This window comes from Mus caroli, unplaced genomic scaffold (assembly GCF_978045245.1).
Source record: "Mus caroli unplaced genomic scaffold, Mus_caroli_1 scaffold_5, whole genome shotgun sequence".
Classification (NCBI taxonomy): Eukaryota; Metazoa; Chordata; class Mammalia; order Rodentia; family Muridae; genus Mus; species Mus caroli.
The window spans coordinates 108,501,276-108,526,179 of NW_028227260.1; the positions used below are offsets into that span (position 1 = coordinate 108,501,276).

A 24,904-nucleotide genomic window follows, 5' to 3' on the forward strand; every position below is an offset into this window, starting at 1 on the left:
AACTGTTCTGATTTTTCCATTCTTGTTCTAGTGGCTTTGTACATGTTACCTCAAATCCAATTTATGACCTCCACGCTTATACATTCACAATATAATCCAAAAAGATCACATGAAAAGATGGCAAAAGAAGAAAGCATGGCAGGAAATGTTTTGACCATTTATGCATGTACAGACCTAGAAGCAAATGTGGTGCTGGTGGTGTGTTTTAAATGACTTGTTACTTTATACCTGAGAATTCTTATATATATATGTACATATAATTCTTATATATATATATACACATATTTTTCTGTTTACTTATAAATGACAGTAAACCCTAGTGAATTGTTACACATTCTGCTTTTGACTTTTCTGTCTCTTTTGTATTTAATGTTTAGATTGTCAGAATGGTGAAGAACTTGAAAGGCAGCCCCATAACACTGTCAATAGGTGATGGTGCCAATGATGTCAGTATGATTTTGGAATCCCATGTGGGAATAGGTGAGAAATATGTAATGTGATGGCCTCTATAAAGTTTTATTAGTAGTATTGCTTTGTAGGTTGAATCATGTTTACTCTAGATTGTTTTGGTTACTAATCTGGATTTTGAGTTTGAAAATAATTGTTAATCTAATAAAAGATTTCATCTAATAAAAAGCATTCCGAGGCAGAGGCAGGCGGATTTCTGAGTTCGAGGCCAGCCTGGTCTACAAAGTGAGTGCCAGGACAGCCAGGGCTACACAGAGAAACCCTGTCTCGAAAAACCAAAAAAAAAAAAAAAAAAAAAAAAAAAAGCATTCCAAGATCCTACTAATAGTGTAGTTAAAGGGTATTTTTATATTTGCCAGACAAAGTGAGTTTTTCCTTTTTCTTTATTCTTTTGTTTTGATTTTTTATGTTTTTTTTTTTTAAACAGAATTTCTCTCTGTAGCCCTGGTGGTTGTGGAACTCTCTGTGTAGGCCAGTCTGGCCTCAAACTCAGAGATCTACCTGCCTCTGCCTCCCAAGAGCTGAGATTAAAGGCATGTGCCACCACCACCCAATTACAAAGTGGATTTTTCAAATGAGCCACAATTAATTGTGTAGATCTTATTTTGACAGCGTGAATGATATTTTATTAAATGTTTACACCTCTAGCCAAGCTGTCTACTCTCTTACAGCTCTCTTTCTTTTGAGAGTATTAACTGTTAGAGGTTAAAAGCTGATCACTAATTGGCTCCTTTTCCACACAGTGGTATTTATGAACACCTTAGGCTCTGGTATTGAAGTCTTTATGTTGATATACATCAACAGTTTTTCTCCCACCTTCATCAGGTTTTCACCTTCCCAATTGCTATTAAGCATTCAACCTAACACCCCACCACCATTAGGCAATGGATTGGGAGCACATAGAGAATTAATATCTTGGAAATTGTTAAAGTGACTTTTAGCTTCCCAGATTACTTCTCCCATTCAGAAGTAGAATGAGTTAGCATGGAATTCTAAGTTTACTCATTGATTACCCAATGTGGAAATGACCTGACTCATAAAACCCATGTGTAGCTATTCAGCTTCATTCAGGGACAGAGATTCACTGTCTTCTCATTGGTTTCCCAGACTGCAAACCCAGACTTCTGAGTTGCTTTAATATCACAGTCGGTTTAGTATTGTGCACAATTAAGCACATTCTGAAGGCCTTAAATAATATTCAGGTGGCTTTTTCCCTTCCAGATATTTTTTTTTTGGTTTGTACTTGAAATAATGACTCTTCTTAATTGTTTTATATTATTCTATTAGCAAATAGCTTATCAGTTAAACAGACTTTTATTTGATGTGTCAATAGCACTGTTAAAGCACATTTTTATTTTTAAAAAAACTAAAGGTGCACACTTGATTTGTAACATTTAAGCAACTTAAAAATATAAAAACAAATCAGGCATTTGGTCATTGTAAAAAATTGACACCATATGGAAATATTCTCTCTTTAGGTATTAAAGGAAAAGAAGGCCGTCAAGCAGCCAGGAATAGTGATTATTCTGTTCCAAAGTTTAAGCATTTAAAGAAACTGCTATTGGTTCATGGACATCTATACTATGTGAGAATAGCACATCTTGTACAATATTTCTTCTACAAGGTATGTGGTCAAATATTTATAATTTAGCTGTTTTGCAGGGGATTATTTTTGAAACAGGATTTTGCTATGTAACCCAGATTTGAATCAAACTTCTTTTGTAACTGGGGCTGGCACATGCTCCTCTACCACAGCCTCCCAGGAGCTAGAATTACAGATGTGTACCACAGTGCTGAACTCTGCAGTTTAATTTCTATGAATCAAAACCAAGGTATTTCTGTGGATATAAAAGACTTGAAGTTATTTTGAAGTCAGCTTTCTTAAAGTATAAATTTAATAATGCTTAATCATGTATAATAATGTTTTATCCATTAAGAGTATATAGATCCAGGCCAAAGAGGTATTTTGTTCACCTAAGGGTTTATGGACCTTTTTTATCCTTTTGAAGAATCAAATGCTTTGTTTCATTGATTCTGTTTTTTGTATATGTATTTATCTTTTCATTTCAGATTTTTCTTCTACTATTTTTCAGATCGTAATATGATTACATCATTTTTTCCTTTCCTTTCTCCAGACTTACACACACACACACACACACACACACACACATTTTCATTCCTGACTATAACCTGCTCAGTCTGGATTATGTTAGTTACATAGGTGTTTTCAGAGCTGACCATTTGGTATTAGATAACCAATTGGTGTGCTCTTCCCTAGGAAAGACAATTTCTCCCACTCTCAGCATTTTTTTGTCGCCTAGAGTTCCTTGTGTAGGTTTGAGGCTTTGTGGCCTTTTGTCCTTGTTCAACTCATCTTTAGGTTGTCATATTGGTGAGACTCTATAGGTATAGCTTCTGATAACACTAAGGGACACAGTCTCTCAGGGGATTCACTGATCATCTCGCTCTTACAATCCTTCTGCTGCCTCTTCCTCAGTGCTCCCTGGGCCTTAGGTGTGGAAGTTGTATTGTAGCTGTATCTGTTGGGACTGGTCATCCACAACTCTGCGTTTGATTGGCTGTGGATTTCTATATTTGTTAACTTTCCCTTTCTTTCTTTTTTTCTGTCTGTCTGTCTGTCTTTTTTTTTTTTTTTTTTTTTAAGTTTTTTGAGACAGGGTTTCTCTGTGTAGCCCTGGCTCTCCTGGAACTCACTTTGTAGACCAGGCTGGCCTCGAACTCAGAAATCTGCCTGCTTCTGCTTCCCAAGTGGTGGGATTAAAGGTGTGTGCCACCACCGCACCGCCCGGCTTATCTTTTCATTTCTAAAAATGTTTCCTTGATGTTAAGCAAATGTTTAGAATGTAGTTAGAATGCTGATTTAGTAAATTGATGCTTGTCTGTTCTCTTCCAAGACCTATGACTTCGCTATCTCTCAGTAGTTACTACATTTCCAGTACTAAGCATGATTTCCCTCTTGCTAAAAGGATCTTAAAGCCAGTTAGCTGCTAGTTACTAACAAACTCTGTGCCAGTACTGCACCCTTAGTGTTATTATGCAATTCTGGTTCTCAATATGGTTTATAGGCATCATAGTTGGATATCACTGTAGGTTGTCTCCGTCGATTGGAAGCTTGCATTGTACTTTCTGAATGCTGTTTCTAAGGGTAGAGGCATTCAGGTCAGTTACAGCTCAGGAGCCCCCAGGTCCTTTGTCTAAGTACATGGTATCTTCAGCAATAGGAATTTAAACCTTCCACCTCCTGGGGGCAACCAAGGACAATATCAATACACTGTTTTTGGAGTCTCTTGGACATTGCTGACCAACAACTCAAAAGGGACCTTCTCATGCCTATTATCGGTAGTTTTTATTAGGTGGCCTTTGGCTCTTGAAGTTTGTCAGCCCAGATAAGAAAATTTCATTTCAACTATATATATATTTCATTTATACACAGACTTACAATTTTTATAGGCTTGGTTTTAGGTATGATTAGATAGTTAACAGTATGATTGATTCTTTATGACATTTTCCAAATATTCTTACTATAACTTCACCTGTCTCCTTTTTTCTCCTGTATATATCTTTCCCTTTCTCCAAATTAGAGCCCCGCATTTTTCTCATTTCCCCAATCAGATCACTTGTACTTGTATTCCCCTTTCTGTGGCTCTCTAAACCCCCTACACCAGCAGTGGTCCCTCATTACTTTTGTGGTTTCTACAGTTAATCCAAGATATATACTAACTTTGGTAATTTGGAGCTAAGAACCTCCTATAAGAGGGGGGAAAAGTGACAATTGTCTTTATGGATCTGGGTTACCTCACCTCAATATGATGTTTTTCTAGTTCCATTTACCTGCAAAATTAATGATTTGATTTTATTTTTTATAGCCAAATAATATTCCACAGTGTAAATGTACCCACATTTTCATTATCCATTCAGTGGTTGAAGGACATAGGTTAGGTTCCTACCTATTGTGAATAAAGCAGCAATAAAAATAGCTGAGCAAGTATCTGTGAAGTAGGACATAAGCCAAGGAATGGGACAGCTGGGTCATTTGGTCGATTTAGTGTTAGGATTTTACTATTCTCCACACCGACTTCACAATGGCTTTACCGGTGCTGAGGGTTTCAAAAAAAAAAAAAAAAATGGAACATTTTACAAATTTGGATGTCATCCTTGTGTAGGGTCCATGCTAATTTTCTCTGTAGACTTCCAATTTTAATATATGTGTTGCCAAAGTGACCACTGTTTATTTCTTGAGAAAATTTCTTACTCTGTAGCCCTGGCTAGCCTGGAATTCACTATGCAGACCAAGCTAGCCTTAGGCTCACAGAGATTACTGGTTTTGATTCACAAGTAATAGAATTAAGTCTTAGCTACCACACCTGTCCATTTCAATAACTTGTAACCTTAATTCTTTTTGTGTATGTCTTTGGAATGTAGATTGTACTTACTTTTCCAAGGCCCTAAGGTACATTCTTAGTTATTTAGAGAGCTCAGAGTTTTCCCTCTTTGGCAACGTCTCATGTATCTCAGACTTGCCTTGAACTTAATATGTACCTGAGGATGACCTTCAACTTAGGATTTTTTGGTCTCTAATTCCCAGGTACTAAGATTTCTGGTGTCTGCTTTTATTCACACACCAGAATGTACAGAATTTATTTATGTGGTGTTGGTGAATGAACACAGGGCTTTACATGTGCTGAACATGCACCCCAGCCCAGTCTGATGTTTTTAATACAGATACTTACAGGTTTAAATTTCACTCTCAGGACTACGTAGACCTTGGGTTTTGGTATGTTGTATTTTCATTTTCATTCAGTTCTGGGTTTGTTTTTAACTCCCTCCTTGATTTCAGTGTCTCATTCATCATCCTTTAGGAGCTTTTGTTTGGTTTGGTTTTATGTTTTGGTTTGTTCTTTTAGTTTGTTTTTGTTTTTTTGATGTTTTTTTGTTGTTGCTGCTGCTGCTACTACTACTACTACTACTACTGTTGTTGTTGTTGTTGGAACAGGGTATCACCATGTAATTCTGGCTGACATACATTTGTGATATTTTTTGCTATCGTTTTGTTGAAATTGCTTTCTGTTTCTTTAACACAAGGTTCTTGACCCATATCTCATAGTTTTGGTCTTTCCGTATGTCTTAGCTTCGGTTTTACTCCTGTGAATAGATACCATGACCAAGGCGAGTCTTATAAGGAACAACATTTATTTGTGGCTACCTTACAGGTTCAGAAGTTCAGTCCATTATCATCAAGGTGGGAGCATGACAGCATCCAGGCAGGCATGGCACAGGAGGAACTGAGAGTTCTACATCTTCTGAAGGCTGCTAGCAAAATACTAGCTTCCAGGCAACTAGGCTAAGGATCTTAAAGCCCATATCCACAGTGACACACCTACTCCAACAGGACCACACCTAATAGTGCCAATATTAGTGACATATGCAAACCACCACACCATGGATCTCAAATGTTCTGATTGTGACTTATTAGTTTTTACCTTTATCAAAATTACATTTAGAGAGAGTGTGTGTGTGTGAACTCATACATAGGTGCTACAGCATCTTGAAGAAATCTGTTTTTCCCCTTATCATCTAGGTCCTAGGTATCAAACTCAGATTGCCAGGCTTGGCAGCAGATGCCCTTACTCACTGAGCCATCTCTCTGTCTTTATATTAGCTTACCTTTGTCATTCATTGTCTTATGTTCCTCTGCCTTGTCTTTAAGCCCTTTGATCCATTCTATTGGTAAAGCTTTTTAAGGAGCTTATCATTTGACTTACTGAAAATTTGTTTCCAGTATTTCTATTTATTTTCTATTTTAGTATTTCCAACTCTGCTGAATTCTATTTTCATATCCTCTGTTTGCTTATTTCATTTAGCTGTTTGTCTTATCTTAGGTATTCTGCTTTGGAAACTTGTCTGTGTTTACACTGTCTCTGACCAGGTTTTCACCTAGCTGAGCACTAAGAGGTTTTGGTGTAATGGTTTTTCACCATAGTGTAGAGGTATTCTGCTGGCCAGGTTCTGCCTATAGTTCACGTTGAGTTTCCAGAGAGTACAGACCAACATTGTTTGGAGCCCCTGGAACCATCAACTCAGCAGGGGTCTTTTAAAATGGTATTCTATAACTGTTCCAGTTCAGTTCAGCCAAGGAAAAGGTGTTTCTCAGAAAATCTTTTCTCTGCAGCTGCCATGCATAACTTTTACCTCCTTTCTTCCTTTTTCCTTTGTCTTTTACTGGGAGTATTATGCTGATTTTGGAGGGTCTCTTTTAAGTAGTGTTTCAGTGATCACTCACAGAGAGGAGGGAGTTCCCCAGATTATGCTGTTCCTTCAGGTCAGATTTAGTATTTTTTCTATTCTGCTTTTCAAGTTTTCCTATTTTACTTTGGATTAGACAAGAGATTTTGTGGCTCTCACCCTTCTAATTGCTGTTATCTAGCCTTCCTTAGGTTATTCCCTACATAGTCTATCAGACCAAGCCTATATGATGTCCACCATCTTATCTAGCATCTCCTATTTCATTTCTTCATTCCTTCTCTCATCTATGACCCATCAAACGAGTCATCATCAGTGATCGTTCTTGCTACACACAGCACCAGATGCCCAATCTTATAACGATCTTTGGCTTAGCATTAAAAAATATATCCCCTCTTCTTTTTTAAGATATATAGTCAGTAATATATGTGTGGGGGTATGTGCATGAGATTGGAGGTGCTCAAAGGCACCATATGACCCTGGAGCTGGAGCTGGAGTTAAAGGCATTGTAAATTGCCCATCTGGATGATGGGAAGGAAACTCCCAAACCATTTTCAAAACGGTTCCCCATTACTGGAGTACTTTAATTACAAGTCTGTGTTTGTTTCTGCTTTCAATCTTACGCATATAATCCAACCAGGGTACTTTAGAATATACTACTTTCCAACTTATCTCTTAGAAATGTTCTGATCATTATTCTGTCTTTTAAGGTAATCCCTCACTCTGACACTGTCTTACCATACATGGATTTTATGTTGTTTTGTTCTTGTGGTGGTTATACAGACCCTAAGAAAACACAAATGCCAGCCCAGGCTATTATACCCAGTAAAACTCAATTATCATAGAATAGAAAAACCAAGATATTCCATGACAAAACCAAATTTACACACAATATCTCTTCACAAATCCAGCCCTGCAAAGGATAATAGATGTCTTTATATTGGGGAATTGAGTCCATTGATACTACGAGATATTAAGGAAAAGTGATTGTTGCTTCCTGTTATTTTTGATGTTACTTTTATGATTGTGTGGCTATCTTCTTTTGGGTTTGTTGGAAGATTATGTTCTTGCTTTTCTAGGGTGTAGTTTCCCTTCTTGTGTTGGAGTTTTCCATCTATTATCCTTTGTGTTGTGATGATTATGTAAGGGGAGGAATTTCTTTTCTGATTTAATATATTTGGAGTTCTGTGGCCTTTTTGTATGTTTATGGGCATCTCTTTCTTTTTTTTTTTGATTTTTAATATTTTTATTACATATTTTCCTCAATTACATTTCCAATGCTATCCCAAAAGTCCCCCATAGCGCCCCCCACTTCCCTACCCACCCATTCCCATTCTTTTGGCCCTGGCATTCCCCTATATTGGGGCATATAAAGTTTGCAAGTCCAATGGACCTCTCTTTCCATTGATGGCCGACTAGGCCATCTTTCGATACATAGGGCATCTCTTTCTTTAGGTTAGGAAAGTTTTCTTCTATAATTTTGTTGAAGATATTTACTGGCCCTTTAAGTTGGAAATCTTTACTCTCTTCTATTACCTAATATCCTTAGGTTTGGTCTTCTCATTGTGTCCTGGATTTCCTGGATGTTTTGGGTTAGGAGCTTCTTGCATTTTGCATTTCCTTTGACTGTTGTGTCAATTTTTTCTATAGTATCTTCTGCACCTGAGGTTCTCTCTTCTATCTCTTGTTTTCTGTTGATGATGCTTGCGTCTATGACTCTGGATCTCTTTCCTAGGTTTTCTGTCTCCAGGGTTGCCTCCCTTTGTGATATCTTTATCGTTTTTATTTCCATTTTTAGATCCGGGATGGTCTTGCTCAATTCCTTCACCTCTTTGGTTATGTTTTCCTGTAATTCTTTAAGGGATTTTTGTGTTTCATCTTGAAGATCTTCTACCTGTTTACCTGTGTTCTCCTGTATTTCTTTATGGAAGTTATTTATGTCCTTCTTAAAGTCCTTTATCATCATCATGCGATGTGATTTTAAATCAGAGTCTTGCTTTTCTGGTGTGTTGGGGTATCCAGAACTTGCTGAGGTGGGAGAACTGGTTTCTGATGATGCCAAGTAGCCTTGGTTTCTGTTGCTTATGTTCTTGACCTTTCTTCTTACAATCTGGTTATCTGTGGTGTTAACTGGTCTTGCTGTCTCTGACTGTGGCTTGTCCCTCCTACAAGCTTGTGTGTCAGTACTCCTGGGGGCCATTTCTCTCCTGGAGGAATTTGGGTATGGAGAGCTATGGCACAGGGTCAGCTCAGAGGTGCAGACAGAAACTGGAAGGATCCTTCCTGTCTTCAGCTGTTCCTTCATTCCTGTGTCCTGATAGCTCTAGGTGGGTCCCTCTTGGGCCAGGATTTTGAGCAGAATTGGTGGTCTTACCTATGCTCACAGATGTGTCAGCACTCCTTGTAGACCAGCTCTCTCCAGAAGGTATTTAGATGTGGAGCACTGTAGTATGTATAGGATCAGCTCCAGGTGCAGATGATAGAAACTGGAAGGATCCTGTTCCAGGGTGCTCCTCAGCTCCTGTGCCCTGAGGGCTCCAGGCGGATCCCTCTGAGCAGAAGTTGTCTTACTTGTGCTCACAGGCTTGTCAGCACTCCTGGGAGATCTGCTCTCTCCAGGCAGTACTTGGATATGGAGCGCTGTGGCACAGGATCAGCTTTGGATGCAGATGGAAACCAGAAGTGCTACAGAGCTATTGTAATAACAGCATGGTATTAGCACCAGAGGGGGAAAAAAAGACATGTTGTTCAAATTGAATTGAAGGCCCAGACATAAATCTGTCTATATGTGGACACCTTATTTTTTAAAAAAAGAAGGTAGAAATACATACTGGAAAAAACACAGTATCTTTAACAAATTTTGTGGTTCAACTGAACATCTGCATGTAGAAGAATCCAAATAGATCCATATTTATCACCATACACAAAATTCAACTCCAACTCAAAGACCTCAACATAAAACTGAATACACTGAACCTGATAGATGAGAAAGTGGGAAATCGCCTTGATCCCATTGGCATAGGAAAATACTTTCTGAACAGAACACAGAACAGTCACTAAGATCAAAATATACACTTTGGGTATTATGTAAGTCTATTGTGATTGTATAAATCCAATTGATATTTAAGGGACAATACATTGGGTGTTGTATCATGCCAAATGAACTTATTTCTTTCCTGTAACAAGAATATAGCAAGCCAGCCCTGGTGTCTTGTGATTGCAATTCCAGCACTTGGAAGGCTGAAACAGAAGTTTGAGACCAGATAAGAGTATATAGCAAATTCCAGACTACCTTGGATTATAGTGTGAGGACTTGTCTCCAAAAGAAAGGAAAAAAATCAATAATAGCAAGAGGTTCTCATATGTGAGATCCTCTTTTACTTAGGTAAGGGCAAAAGTTACTCTTAGTGTGAATTACTCATTTGAAACTCATTTCTTTACATCTTTGCAATAGTTATTGCATTCGAACATTAGAAGGATTTAAGAATGACCGTGTACACACCCATTTAAGTTAATTAAGTAAAAATACTAACTTTTGTCTTATTATTTTCCAGAACCTTTGTTTCATTTTGCCACAATTTTTATACCAGTTCTTCTGTGGATTCTCACAACAGGTATGTGCCATTCTTAGCAGAAATGTAGAGATACAAGAAGTATAATGATGACTGGCTCAGAAATTTGGTTAGTCCATAAGCACTTTACTGATGTTGCCCAGCTGGTGTGACTGGAGTATCTATGACTGCATTTTCAAATTTAGAGTCAAGCTTTATCTTGATTCTAAATGCTAGAAAGTAATGTTTTTCTTAGGATATTACAATATTTCAAAAAAATGTCTTATCACTTTTAAACTTGCAATATAGTGATGAAGACGAGGCAGACACTTAAACATGTGATGTGGAATACTATATTAGTAAATAAAATGATATACTGTAACAAGGTGAGAGGCTACTAGTTTAAAGGAGCTATCTAGAGCAACATTAATAAGACAACATTCAGACAGAGACCAGAGTACCCTAGGGAAGAAACTGAAAAAACATCTTTAAAATGTTCCAGGTAAGGAGATGGTCACTGAGTAGGTGATATAAACTGTGTTAGTGCTGGCAGCAGCATGCTGTATTGTGTGTTTGGAGTACATATGTGTAGTCTTTTTCAATCCATAGCCTCATTAGTTACTTTCTGGAATTCAAAGTAGACTAGGAAAATGTAGAAATTGAATCTATTTAAAACAAACAAACAGAAAAAGCCCTCGTTTTCTTTTTTTTTTTTTTTTTTTTAAAGATTTATTTATTTATTATATGTAAGTACACTGTAGCTGTCTTCAGACATTCCAGAAGAGGGCGCCAGATCTCGTTGCAGATGGTTGTGAGCCACCATGTGGTTGCTGGGATTTGAACTTTGGACCTTTGGAAGAGCAGTCGGGTGCTCTTACCCACTGAGCCATCTCACCAGCCCCCCCTCGTTTTCTTTAGTAAAGCTAGGATATTACTTCTTTGTTTTTTCCATGAAAAGAATATATTTGTAATACCTTTAACAAGATGACTGTATTATCAAATAAACCTTGTATGTAGGATATTCTGTCTCCTCAAATTATGCATTTGAAAATTGCAATTAACTCTCACGTAACCTTAAACTTCCATCCTGAATCAAAAGTAGATTGATGCTTCTTTTGTTTGAAACAAATATAAGACTAAATTACACACCAGCCAGTCTGAGGAGTTGCTGTTTTAATTTACTCATTAAGGAAAATAGATAGTTTCCAAAGCAAATTTACTAGTGTATATCATGAACTAGTACTTTCATTTGAAAATTAGAAATATAGCATATTTTATGCTTTTTAATTTACTGCAATATTTTTTGCTGATCTTAAATCTTTATATGTGAAAGTTGTCTCCATATTCTATGCAGCGCCATCCTTTTAATTTCATTGACTGTGCTGAATATACTATATCTCTTGCCCTTTTTGTTGTTGGTGATGGTGGTGGTGATGTTGTTGTTGAAACCAAATAGTGTCATGATCCCTTCCTCTTGGTCTACTAGCTCTCTTTATAACCCCAAATCTACTTACTCTTTGTCTTGAATTTGAACACCTTGGTGAATAAAGGATAAATCATATTAGTCATCAGTGTGTGGCACTTACTATGCTTTCTATTAATGGTTTGATGTCAACTAGTGAATGAACTAAAAAGTTCTGTTCAAGTTGTTTCCAACATTTTCACATGACCTTTCATGATGCGTGGATGTTTACTTCACTGGTTAAAAATATGAAGTTGTATTGATTAGTGTCACCTTTAAATGAATTTTATTAATCAGAGAACACTTACATAAATAAATGTAAAAGTATGTATGAAGTATGCCTTTAATTCAGACAATACAAAATAGTTCTATGATGATACGAAGCAGTGTATATCTAATACTCTTCTGGCCTCCTTGGACACACATGTTCACATAAACTTACCCATACACAGACCTACACATATACATAACATTTAATCCTATAGAATTTTTTTGAAAAGTTTTGGTTTTCCTGTTTGACCTTTACAAATAAGGCATGACTTCTGAGTTCACTTGTCTAGTATTTACTGAAAGCTTTCAAGATTCCCTCCTCTGTTTTGGGAGCTCAATACTGTCAAAGCACTCAAGACAAAGATCAATAAGGCCCATATTTATAGTTGATCGAGTTAGGTTTATTAGTCATTAGGGAGTGAGTACACAAGCAAGAGGAACTGTCAGAAAAGGATGCTAAAATGGCTTTCTTATAGTATTTGAGCTTTAGTACACTATTTGGGATTGGAAAATACTAACCCAATATCTATAAAGTAATATCCAGAAAAAATCTGCAATATAGATTGGCTACTCCCTATGATTTAGTTTCTCTAAAGAGTCCTGGATTGTAAATATATTGTCTTTTCTAAAATAACTAAATATCTACATTTTTAGCAACTGAAAAATCTTATGTAAAGTTAGTAGGAAATATTATTAAGATCCTGATCCTATTAAAGGGTCAGGTATGTTAACTATGACAAAGAATTTTTCAGTATTTTTTATCTTTGCCAGGTAAGGTGACCTAATTTACAAAGTTTTCTTTGTTGCCCCAAAAAGTATAAAAAAAACTATTTAGCTAGAAGTTTTACAAATACATAATTATCTTATAGATGAATGACCGCAGTCCATTGTTTTCCTGTTTGTTTGTCTGTCTTTTCAGCCACTCTATGATGCTGCTTATCTTACAATGTACAATATCTGTTTCACATCCCTGCCCATCCTGGCTTATAGTCTACTGGAACAGCACATCAACATTGATACTCTGACCGCAGACCCTCGATTGTATATGTAAGTTGGAAATATCATTTATACAATTTCCCACTCTATAGTCCAAGTTTGTTTGGAACTTGTGGTGTGGCTCAGACTAGCCTAAAATTTGTGAAATCCTCTTGTGTTGGTCTTGGTATTAATGGTATCTAAGTCACTATGCTGGGCTTTTAAGTAGTGTGCTTTATTTCATCTACAGATAGGAAGGATACAGAACTGCTCACTTGGTTCATTAAGTGGTTCAGCTAAAACAGATCACTCAACAGGAAAGTGGTACATTTCCCGAGATACCAGTCCTGGACTTAATGCATATATTTGTGATGTATGGATAGGTCACAAGTTATTGCATAGTCTTACACAGAGATATAAAATATAGGCTATAACGTAACTATGACCCAGCCTAAAGTGTAACTTACCATCCTAAAATTGTAAGCAGTGGGTACTCACTTTGATCAAACTTGATTTCAGCTTGTTCCTAGACAACAGAATGTTATTAGCTTGACAACTGTATAAACATGGGTCTCTAAAGTGTCCTATTGAATTTTAGCAGTGAACGTTATATATTTCACCTTTAGGACTTAGTGACTCAGACATTTTGAAAGATATTGATGTGAAACATTTGGCTATTTTTATATATTTCTTTAAATTTTTTATTAGGTATTTTCCTCGTTTACATTTCCAATGCTATCCCAAAAGTTCCCCATACCCACTCCCCCACTCCCCCTTTTTGGCCCTGGCTTTCCCCTGTACTGGGGCATATAAAGTTTGCAAGTCCAATGGGCCTCTCTTTCCAGTGATGGCCGACTAGGCAATCTTTTGATACATATGCAGCTAGAGTCAAGAGCTCCGGGGTACTGGTTAGTTCATAATGTTGTTCCACCTATAGGGTTGCAGTTCCCTTTAGCTCCTTGGGTACTTTCTCTAGCTCCTCCATTGGGGGCCCTGTGATCCATCCTATAGATGACTGTGAGCATCCACTTCTGTGTTTGCTAGGCCCCGGCATAGTCTCACAAGAGACATCTATATCTGGGTCCTTTCAGCAAAATCTTGCTAGTGTATGCAATGGTGTCAGCGTTTGGAAGCTGATTATGGGATGGATCCCTAGATATGGCAATCACTAGATGGTCCATCCTTTCGTCACAGCTCCAAATTTTGTCTCTGTAACTCCTTCCATGGGTATTTTGTTCCCATTTCTAAGAAGGGGCTAAGTGTCCACACTTTGGTCTTCGTTCTTGTATTTTTATATTCTTAATAGAAATTTGAAAACTGAAATAATTCTTTTGTGAAGAGAGCAGGTAGCTAACTTCTTGACCTTTAAAGAACATCCTGGTAACATCTCCTGCATATCATATGGAGTTACTCAAGCTGTGTTGCCAATCAGCCTTTATCCAGATACTCATTCTTGTCTTTTTTCTTTATGCTTTCTTTCATGCTAGTCACCTACCTATTTTGATTTCTAACAGCTTCTTCATCTAAGTGTGGCTAGGAAATCTAACTGGTAACTCAGTATACCATGATACCCTTGCCAATTTTTCCCATAGATTTTGCAAGGACAGGAATCACTTTCTACTCTTGACCTCTTTGCCCTAGTCTAAGTCAGTGACTAGAAAAGTCACATTGGCTAAGCACTAACTCCAAGGGTCTTTAAAGAGAGATTTTTCCTGTTTCTGAGAAACAGCCACATCTTTCTTCTCCCACTTTTCTTTTTCTAGACAACATCCTTTGAATTTCAGATTTACACCTAAAAGTCCTATAAGATAAAAGGTTGTATGATTTGACAATATCACCCGGTGACATTTCTGTAGTATTATCAGTAGGTGTGCTATTTAAGTGATTAGATACCCTTTGACACATGGTAAGAGGAATTAGAAATAGAAGCAAAAAAGAGATACATACACAAACTTATCTTTGTTCAGATCTGCTTCATTAGAAGTAACAGCTTTATTTCACTTTCTAATATTGACTGAGAAGAATGTGCTAGTTTTGAAATGGTCATTTTACTCTGCCTACCTGCAATTTATCAGAACGTCACTCTACAGCTTCGAACATGTTATTTGACTTGGTGGAAAACTAAGACCTACTTAAAAAATGTTACACTTCCAGTAAGAAATTTAAGGAAATATATGAGCAGATACAATTAGAAAACTTGCTGTCATTGTTAAAAATATATGTGCATTTGTTGTTGTGTTTGTTGTCTGTCTATCTGTTTGTTTTGAGACATGGGCTTACTGTATAGCTCTGGCTGTCCAGGAAATCACTATGGACCAGGCTGATCTTGGAGAGCAACCTGCTTCTGCTGGGATTAAAGGCATGTGCCAGTACACCCAGCTAAGAGAACATATGTTTGAAGTTAATTTAATGCAGGCCTTTATATTAGTTTTGTGTCTTACTGAGTGAATTCCTGCACTTAGAATCGCTTGAGGAACTTTAAAATACTCTGATGTCCAGGTTATATATCATAGTAATAAAATCAGAATGTATATGAAAATCAGGCATCAGTATTTATTAACTTATAATACTTGTTGTTTGTGTACCATGGTATTATAGTTCAATACATGCATAATGATAAAGTTGGAGCAGTTAATATTTTCATCTTCTCACATACCATCATTTCTCTGTGCTGATGACCTTCAAAGTCCTCTGCTTATCTTGAAGTGTCCAACTATTGTAAACTGTGGTTACCTTACTGTAGTATATACCACATTAGAACTACATCTGACTCTCTAATAGGTAGTAACTCTATAAAGATATCTTTGGTCCATCTATCCTTTTATTAAAAAAAAATCTTTCTAATCATTAGGGTAGGCCCTTCATTATAAAAAGTCAAATAAATGCCCACTTTTCTTGTTTCCTTACATATTTAAGACAATAGCTTATAGAGATTTATTACTTTTTCCCTCCATTTCTTAATAGGAAAATTACCGGCAATGCTATGTTACAGTTGGGACCCTTCTTATATTGGACATTTCTGGCTGCATTTGAAGGGACAGTATTCTTCTTTGGGACTTATTTCCTTTTTCAGACTACATCCTTAGAAGACAATGGAAAGGTAAAACGAACATGTAATTTTCCATAGACACGGCATTTATCACGTGCATATTCTTGTGGTATTAATTTTTCAGTATTCATTTTGGAAACTATTTTTAACAGTTCTTTAACATATAGAAGTTAATGACATAAGAAATTCCTTTTGTATGTGTATGTAGGAAGAGAACTTAAGCAAAATCTTTGAAATCTTAATTTCTCTGTAGTTTTTAGGAAGTGAAGAGAGGTCTTGATACTTTAGATTTTATCCCTGTGTGTTGTGACATTTAAAAAAGTCTTTTTTCCATGTTACTGCACAGCCTGACCATCTGCATTTCTAATTCATAGTTAGTAGATTTCTGTGTTTGGAGTTGAAGCAGGCAGCTACTGTGTCTGTGTAGTGTTAGACCAGCATATAAAGAGGGAAATCTTTTCTCTCCTCCCTGTTTTTCAAAGTGGGAGTACAGTGATGTTTGTTTGTTTGTTTTAAGAGCTCTGTTGGTGCTGCTCCTACCTTCTGAGAAAATGGCAATAGCAGTGAGAAGCTGCACTGGGACAGTTTTGTCCTACTCATACACTAGGAGAAAATTACTGCAGCAAGGGAGGAGGCCATCTTCCTGTAGCCACACACTGGAAACTGAACCTTCTGACTTGCATATTGTTTTTATTATGTTCTCCTTTGCCATGTTTGGTACTCTTCTTTTATGGTCATTCTTACTAATCATAAATATGAAGCAAAACTATGTTTCAAAAGTAATTTATTACATATAATCTGTCTGAAACCTACATAACTAACATCTCTTACAAAAATGTATGCTTAATGTATTTGAATGATACTTTGAAATTAGCTGTTACAATCAGGCCCTCTAAGCTAGTTTAGTATGAATCCCAATTATTAGTCATAGTATAATGATTAGGAAAATATTAGTTACCCTTAGAATGCATATGCCAAGCACTTGCCACAGATGGTCCTGCAAAATGCCGGGTATCGTTGGAAAACTCACATTAGCTTTCCAAGTCAGCTTTTGTGGTCTAGTAATTAGAAATTCAGTTTTGTGATTTCTCAGATCCTTTACCTATGAGTAATTCTGTGACTTTGGGTTTTTATTTTTGACACAAAAAATGGATATAGCTGGCTACTGCTGAAAACTCCTTTGCTTCAGATTTATTTTATGTTCGCATTCATTGACTTAGCTAACGTACCAGGTTGAATCAGTGGCCCAGCCTTTTCTGTTTCCTTTTGTATTTTGACTTTATGGAGTCCAAATTAAGATTTTATTGTATATATCACCATCCTTTTTAAGTGTTTGCTAAAATTACGTAAGTGTAAGAATTATCAGCAGCTAAACCCATGTATGATTTGGTCGAATCCTTTTTTCTTCTATTAACCTTATTTTGTTTTTATTTTGTAAAAACGTTTTACATCTCATTTTCTGTTTCAATGTTCTGCATTCAGATCTTGACAGCGTTTGGTAAGCATATGTGCCATTCATTGCCATCCTTTGGATTTATAAGTGGTACTGCTTCTCTGGTGTGCACATGCTAACAGAGTGTTTATAGTCATAAATTAGACTCCCTTTAGAAGTGTGAGTCCTTTTGTGCTTATTGAGAAGTCTCCTTATATTCTAGGACAAAAACATCAAACTCATTAGTGGCATGAGTTATTATTTTGATGAATGGTGCTTCTAGGGGAATAGTATTCTTTTTCTTCCACCTTTATCAAACCAGTGAGCTCACTGTTTGATGCTGTATGGTAATAAATATAGTCACTAGTGTGGTGTATCTATTCATGAAAGTCTAGTGTGTTGCATCTTAATCTTAGTGACCAGCTATTTTCCCAAGTAAAAAAGATTGCTGTCAATTTTCTTCAGGATTAAACTTGACTTTTTATTTCTTCAGCAGGCTTGTGTATTCATGATACATATAATTGTTAAATGTTTTTCAGATTTATGGAAATTGGACATTTGGAACCATTGTTTTTACAGTCTTAGTATTCACTGTAACTCTGAAGGTTAGATTTTTATTCATTCAAATATATTTTAACTTTATCTCTTAATCTTTGTATTACTAGTTGTCATCCAACCCCTTGTCTGAATACTTACTAAAAAGTGTGTAATGATAAGGGATTTAGCATTTGTCACTTTGTCTAGTACATATTCTATGCTATTTTGTTTTATTATTAAGAAATTCAGACACCACACTTACATTGGAAATCTATTCCTTCTTAGTCGCTGCCATTGTTTTGTTTTATTATTGAAAAGAAATTTAGTATATTCTGATCATGCTTTCCCCTTCCCAAATTTCTCCCAGATCCTCCTTATCACCTAAGTCCATGTTTTCTTCCTCCTTCTCTCTCTGTCCCTCCCTCCTCCTCTCCTTCTTACACTATGTCCTTCCCTCTCTCCCTACCTCTCTTCCTTTCTGTCTCCCTCTGTCTCTCTCACTCTCTTCCCTCCCCAAAAAAATAAAGAAAGAAAAAAAATAAACAAAACAAAACAAAAACGCAAAGTACTTGGAAACCAGAAGCAGGAATGGGCATCGATTCCCAACTGCTAACCCAAAGGCCATCTGTAATTGACACCTGCCTGCAAAGAAAAAAGTAACTGTCGTTTTTAAGGCATTACACTAAATTATATAAACAGGATGAGAGCTCACGAATATGTATTTATAATATTTCCATGTTAAGTACTTATATCTGGGGACTAAAGAGATGGCTCAGCATAGCACTTGCAGAGGATTGGGGTTCTGTTCCTAGCCCGCATGTTGCAAGGTTCACAACTGGCTGTAATATCAGCTGCAGGGAGGCCAGCAGCCTCTTTGGGTATCTGCATACATTTGCACATACATATAAAAATTAATAAATTTATATCTGAATTTCTTTTATGTTTAAAACAATAGACAGTCACTGCTTTTGTCCTTTTTGTTGCAGCTTTTACTTCCTAATGAGAAAGGTCCTAAAGCAAGTGATGTCAATTTTTATTTGTGTGTTTGTATCTGAACACCATATGCATAAAATGCCCACTGAGGCCAGAAGAAAATGATGGATCTCCTGGTGCTAGAGTTAGAGACATCTCTGAGCTGCTATGTGGGAGATAGGATATAAACCTGGGTCCTTTAGAAGAGCAGCCGGTGCTCTTAAACCACTGTGCCATCTTTCTAGCCACTTTATCATTTTTTATTTTTTAAAAAATTGGATCTTTAAAAAAAATGGAATCTCTGTAAGGATCACTGGATGACTTTACAGGAATTTTAGTGATTAAGACCTTGAAATAAATGTCTGTATACAAGACATGTATGCAAAAGAACTTGGTGGTAATGTAATTCTATAAATTCTATTAATTACTAAAATATAGCTATATGTTAGTTAATGAAGTATGTAATGATATGTGACAGGGCTAGACATGATTATCTGTGTCTGTAATCCCTGTATTTAGAATTCAAGACCAGTGTGTCCTACATATATGATGTATAAAGATAGTTGCCTCTACTTGTAGTGACTCTCAGCTGTTGGTGCTTTTATAACTTTGTGTCTACTCCTCTTGCTACTCTTACCCTCTACTGCTTTTTGGCATACTTGCCTCAAGGAGACACTTTATCTTCTCCTTTACTAGTATATCTCTGGCCACTATTCCCTGAAGACTTGGGACTTTGGCCTCCTAGTTATTACTATTGCTTCACTGGTCACCTGTCATTCAACACTGAGAAATCTGTAGCCCTCCACCTACAAATGGGTTGACTTCACTACACTTCCATGCCTTGCTATAGAATTTAGAAACCTCAGGGCAGCACTCAACATTCTTACTTTAGTACTTTAAAAAGACTAGTTTCTGCTCTTTTAGTTACACCCCCTTCTAAAGTAATAGCTAAATATGAATCCTCCCATAGGTATTGTATCTGTATAAATTGTCAGATATCATAATGTATTACCTGGCATGTTTTTGTGTGATATATATATACTTGCACTGTATCTTTTCAGCTCGCCTTGGATACCCGATTCTGGACATGGATAAATCATTTTGTGATTTGGGGTTCTCTAGCCTTTTATGTTTTTTTCTCATTCTTCTGGGGAGGAATTATTTGGTAAGCAGCTGTACATGTGTGAGCAATATTAACTTTATATGTAACTTTTAAAGTTTTGATTATATATGATATATAAGATTGCTAATCTATAAATGCTAATAGATTAGAGGTTACTTATACCTTATAATATTGCTAGCTCTAGGTAAAACTTCACATATGAATATCTTAGTCCATTTATTCAAAAGACCTGGCTTTGCATAGATAGCCTCTGCCCAAATGTTTAGATTTGTAGGCATATAGGCAGCTCTTTCAAACACAACAATAAATACCCTGACCTTCCATGTGATTTCCAATAGAAAGGGTCACCTTGTAAAGTTTCTACCTTATAACATTGGCCAAACATATATCAGTGTCCATTTACACCAGTGGTTCTCAGCCTGGGGATCATGGCCCCTTTGAAGGTCATATATCAGACATTTACATTACGATTCATAATAAAATAAAATAATAAAATAGCAAATAAAATAATCTTATGATTGGGAGTCATCATAACATGACGAACTGTATTAAAGGGCTGCAGCATTAGGAAGGTTGAGAACCACTGGCAGACCCTAATGCCATATAAATGATATCATTTTCCTTCAGTAGGAAAGGCAGGATCATCATAATTTCAAGGTCATCTTAAGCTACATAGTGAGCTTGATGCCAGCCATACAGAGACCCAGTATCATCCTTCATACCTCCCAAAAGGGGAAAGAGTTTTTCTTTTGAAAAACTATTTAAGGGGGACTGGAGAGATGGCTCAGTGGTTAAGAGCACTGACTCCTCTTCCAGAGGTCCTGAGTTCAAATCCCAGAAACTACATGGCGGCTCACAACCATCTGTGATGAGATTTGACGCTCTCTTCTGGGGTGTCTGAAGACAGCTACAGTGTACTTACATATAACAATAAATAAATCTTTAAAAAAAGAAAAAAAAAGCTATTTAAGATAAAGTCCTTAAAAAGAAAATCTGCTTTAAGAATATAACACCTAATCTTTTAGAGATGCTATTATACAACTAAACCAAAATGTATTAACTAAATGCAATATAAAGTTGTTTGTTTACCCAGAATTCTGTGACGCTGTAATCAACATATGAAAGTTAGCCAAATTTTCTCAATAATAAAATATTTCTAGACCCTAAATGATTTTGAACCCTTCCTACAGACTTTTCCTCATTGATTAAGTCATTTAAAGGAAAAGTTGTTTTTTTTTTTAATCTGAGTGCTCTGTCTGAACGTACACCTGCATGCAAGAAAAGGGCATCAGATCCCTTTATAGGCTGTGAGCCACCATGTGGTTGCTGGGAATTAAATTTATGAACTCTGGAAGAGCAGCCAGTTCTCTTAACCACTGAGCCATCTCTCCAGCCCCTAAATGAAAGGATTTTTGTCATACCTATTTGCATTCAGTAGTAATACTTTCTGTAAATGAAGTACAATAGCCTTATTTATGGTTTGATTTGAGGGTTTCAATTTTTCTCAATGAACCATAGACTAATAAATACATGAAAACTCTAGAAATAGGGAATGCATAAATTTTAAATTGCAGTTTTCTTTAGTGTGATAAAATTGCATGCCACCCATCTCTGTCCTGTTAGAGACATGAAACATCCCTTTGTCCCGTGTCTACTTCTATTTGGGATATTCTAGAGAAAATTATTTTAACATGTGTGAGGAAGATTCCTTTTAAATGCAAAAGACAGTTTGAGTTAAATTTCTATTTTACCTGCCAGGAACTGACTTGGTTTTACATTCTGTGTTTTCTTTCCATTCCAGGCCTTTTCTGAAACAACAGAGAATGTATTTTGTATTTGCTCAAATGCTCTGTTCTGTATCCACATGGTTGGCTATAATTCTTTTAATATTTATCAGCCTTTTCCCTGAGATTCTCCTAATAGTTGTAAAGAATGTTCGAAGAAGAAGTGCCAGGGTAAGGACTAAATTTATGTTGTAGCCTAATATTTGGAAGAGGCTTCACTGTCTACCGTGAACTGAAAATCTTATATAGAGAATTACATTAGTTACAGCATGTTAAACCCCTCCTTGCAGGTTCATCACTTAATTTCCTCTTCTGCATAAAAAGTATAGTAAAAACTTCGTTATCCAATGCAGGTGGTAAGTAGATTCCTTAATAGTGTTCTGTGTCATCTTTAGCAATCCATATGGAGTATCTCATATGCTCCATATGGAATTTTTAAAGGAAAAAAAGACTTTATTTTGTATTTATCTCAGATTTTTCACACTAGGAATTTCCACACCAACATTTCAACTTTGACCTTAGAAATTTCCCTGTGGACTGTTTGCAGATGTTTTGTCAGTTGATATCCTGATTTGCCTCTTCCAAAGCTGTCCCCTTCCTGTGATTATAGTGCTGCTTAATCTCTGTGCTGCTTCTAGCCCTGTCTCATAGCAGGATATTAGAACCAAAGAGAACTGCTTCGATGTACTTTTAACATCCTTACTCTTCGGGACACACTTGTAAACATTGATGATAGTTTATAAGTGTGTTTTTATTTTTAACTACTAAATTACTGTAAAGAGAAGTTATCTCCCTCTGTCACATCTGATAGCTTTTGAACATTTCTTTTAAAGCTTTTAAAGTGAAAGGGTTAGAATTGCCTGAAAAATGAAACCACTGGCAAATTTTTACCAGCAGATGAATTAAGTAAATCATATTGCTGCCAACAGTCATTCCCTTTGTTAAAATAAAGTCCTACTTCTGTCATACTGATAGCCACTAAATCTTATAACACCTCTAAAGCAGTATTTTAGAGAAATAGTCAAGTAAGTCCTGACTGCCTGATGTGTTTACTCAAATTTATCAACCCATTGAACCACAAAACTAGTATATCATGGAGATCTTTCTGAATATTGAATTACAGAACCCAGTTGGGTGACATTATATAGAAACAAAGATATGAAATTATTATACTAGAAGTCTTCAACCAAGTTTTAAAGAACTAAAAATAGAGCTTTAAGTGGTAGCACTTTAAAAATATTCATGATACCTTTAATCCTTAGTAATGAGAAAAAAATCAGTATATAGCTAGGTGAAAAGAATTGCTCTGAGCTACCTGTTTCTATATAGTGTATGGGAAAGAATTGAACATAATTTTAGTATAGATAAGGCTTATTAGTTTACTCTTTAATCCTTTCAGTGGCCTCTAACTCCATCCAACCTTGGTTTTAGTTTTAGAATGGGAAGTAGTATTGATGGATCAGTTTCTTCCAGACTGGCTCAAATGCCAGTTTTCATATATCCCAATAAAAAAGTTTAAGTAAGACAAAAGAAAAGAATAAAATTATTCAGGGACTGGGAATATAGTTCAGTTGGTGGAGTACTTTCCTAGTATGCATAAAGCCCTGGATCCCATCCTCAGCATTACCTAAGGTGGATATAGTAGCCCATGCCAGTAATATCCAACCAAAGAACCCTAGTTCAAGATCATCCTTGGCTATACACAGAGACCCTCTAAGAGGGAGGAATGAAAGGAAAGAAATATTTATTTTTCAATACAGAATTTACAAAGGAGGATTTCTTGCTTTACTCTTCTATTTTCTTTATCTGAAAAGTATCCTTGGGGTACTTCTAAATGTTTCTCTTTGTGATAATGGAGCAAGCTCAGTTTGCAAAATGGCTTACAGTCAAGCACCATGCTAAGAAGGCAAGAAATCTCAAAAGTCAAAATCTTAATGTGTATCATCATAATCTTAGGCCCTCTGTAAAAACGAGACAGCAGGTGGAATGTCCAGTGATGTATACACTGAGGGGATACTGATAGGAAGCTATAGATCCATAGACTCAGAGCATTTTTCTTCACATAGACAGGCGATAACAGGTTTCACTTGAAAGCATAGAATGTTGCCAGTTGGTCAGCAAGAAATTTGTCATGGTTTCTATCCATGACAGGAGAAATTCTAAGGTCTGTGATATAGCTTGGCATGATAATATGCTAGAGCAAGCAGGAAATTTTCCATAACCATTTCCATCCATTCAATCATTCATTCATTACTCCCATGCTTTTTGAACCAGTAAACGTTTGTTGAACCACCTGCTGATGAACATCTCTCTATATATCCAGTGTCTGAAAGGCCAAATTGTTTTTCAGACTCTGTAGGATTTTGAGAGTTACAAATGAGTCAGAACAGTTGTGGACACTAAACTGCACAATCTGTGTATGTGTGTGTGGGGGTGCTATATATGAATGCATACAGACCAACAGAAACATGGCGACCATACGTCACATCAGTTTCCATCATGTGCTATTAGGTCATTGATAAACAAGCAGAAGCCAACTTTTTGTTGTTGTTGTTGTTGTTGTTTTCTCAAGACAGTGTTTCTCTGTATAGCCCTGGCTGTCCTGGAATTCACTCTGTAGACCAGGCTGGCCTCGAACTCACAAATCTGCCTGCCTCTGCCTCCCAAGTGCTGGGATTAAAGGTGTGCACCACCACACCTGGCAGAAGCCAACTTTTAAAAAAAGGAGAATGCGTGTCCTATTTTCCTTAAAATATGTAAGTCTTTGTGTTTGATGACCAATAGTGTGACATCATGAGTGATTTACTATTTTGTTTAGTATTCCTTGTTAATATGGGAATAGACTGACTTTAAAGTAAAACAGAAGATTACTTTGTACTGGATCATCATCAGAGCCTAGAAGATTCTGTAATGGGATGAAATGTGTTTCCCTAGCTAGAGTAGGAGATAGTCCTGACATCAGTAAGCATATTAGATATTCCCTACATACTCTAAAACTGCCTGTAACAAGTAGCCTGTCA

At 36.5% G+C, this 24,904-nt stretch overlaps 1 protein-coding gene and 1 non-coding gene across 4 annotated transcripts in view; one reads left to right on the forward strand and one right to left on the reverse strand.

The window, feature by feature from the left end:
* The window catches only part of Atp11c (ATPase phospholipid transporting 11C (ATP11C blood group)), a 183,648-nt gene that overhangs the window by 148,661 nt on the left and 10,083 nt on the right, over positions 1 to 24,904 (forward strand). For 2 of the 3 annotated variants that reach the window (XM_021152852.3, XM_021152853.2), the window contains exons 21-28: positions 378 to 480; positions 1,947 to 2,092; positions 10,284 to 10,343; positions 12,932 to 13,059; positions 15,952 to 16,087; positions 18,008 to 18,073; positions 20,039 to 20,142; positions 21,902 to 22,055. In XM_021152852.3, coding sequence (XP_021008511.1) covers positions 378 to 480; positions 1,947 to 2,092; positions 10,284 to 10,343; positions 12,932 to 13,059; positions 15,952 to 16,087; positions 18,008 to 18,073; positions 20,039 to 20,142; positions 21,902 to 22,055 — 897 coding nt within the window. Of the gene's footprint in view, positions 1 to 377; positions 481 to 1,946; positions 2,093 to 10,283; positions 10,344 to 12,931; positions 13,060 to 15,951; positions 16,088 to 18,007; positions 18,074 to 20,038; positions 20,143 to 21,901; positions 22,056 to 22,174; positions 22,241 to 24,904 lie in introns of all 3 variants that reach the window. The other variant, XM_029473144.2, reaches the window with a different exon arrangement.
* On the reverse strand, positions 4,608 to 4,714 carry LOC115030116 (U6 spliceosomal RNA). Its single transcript, XR_003835744.1, has one exon. It is a non-coding gene; the product is annotated as a U6 spliceosomal RNA (small nuclear RNA).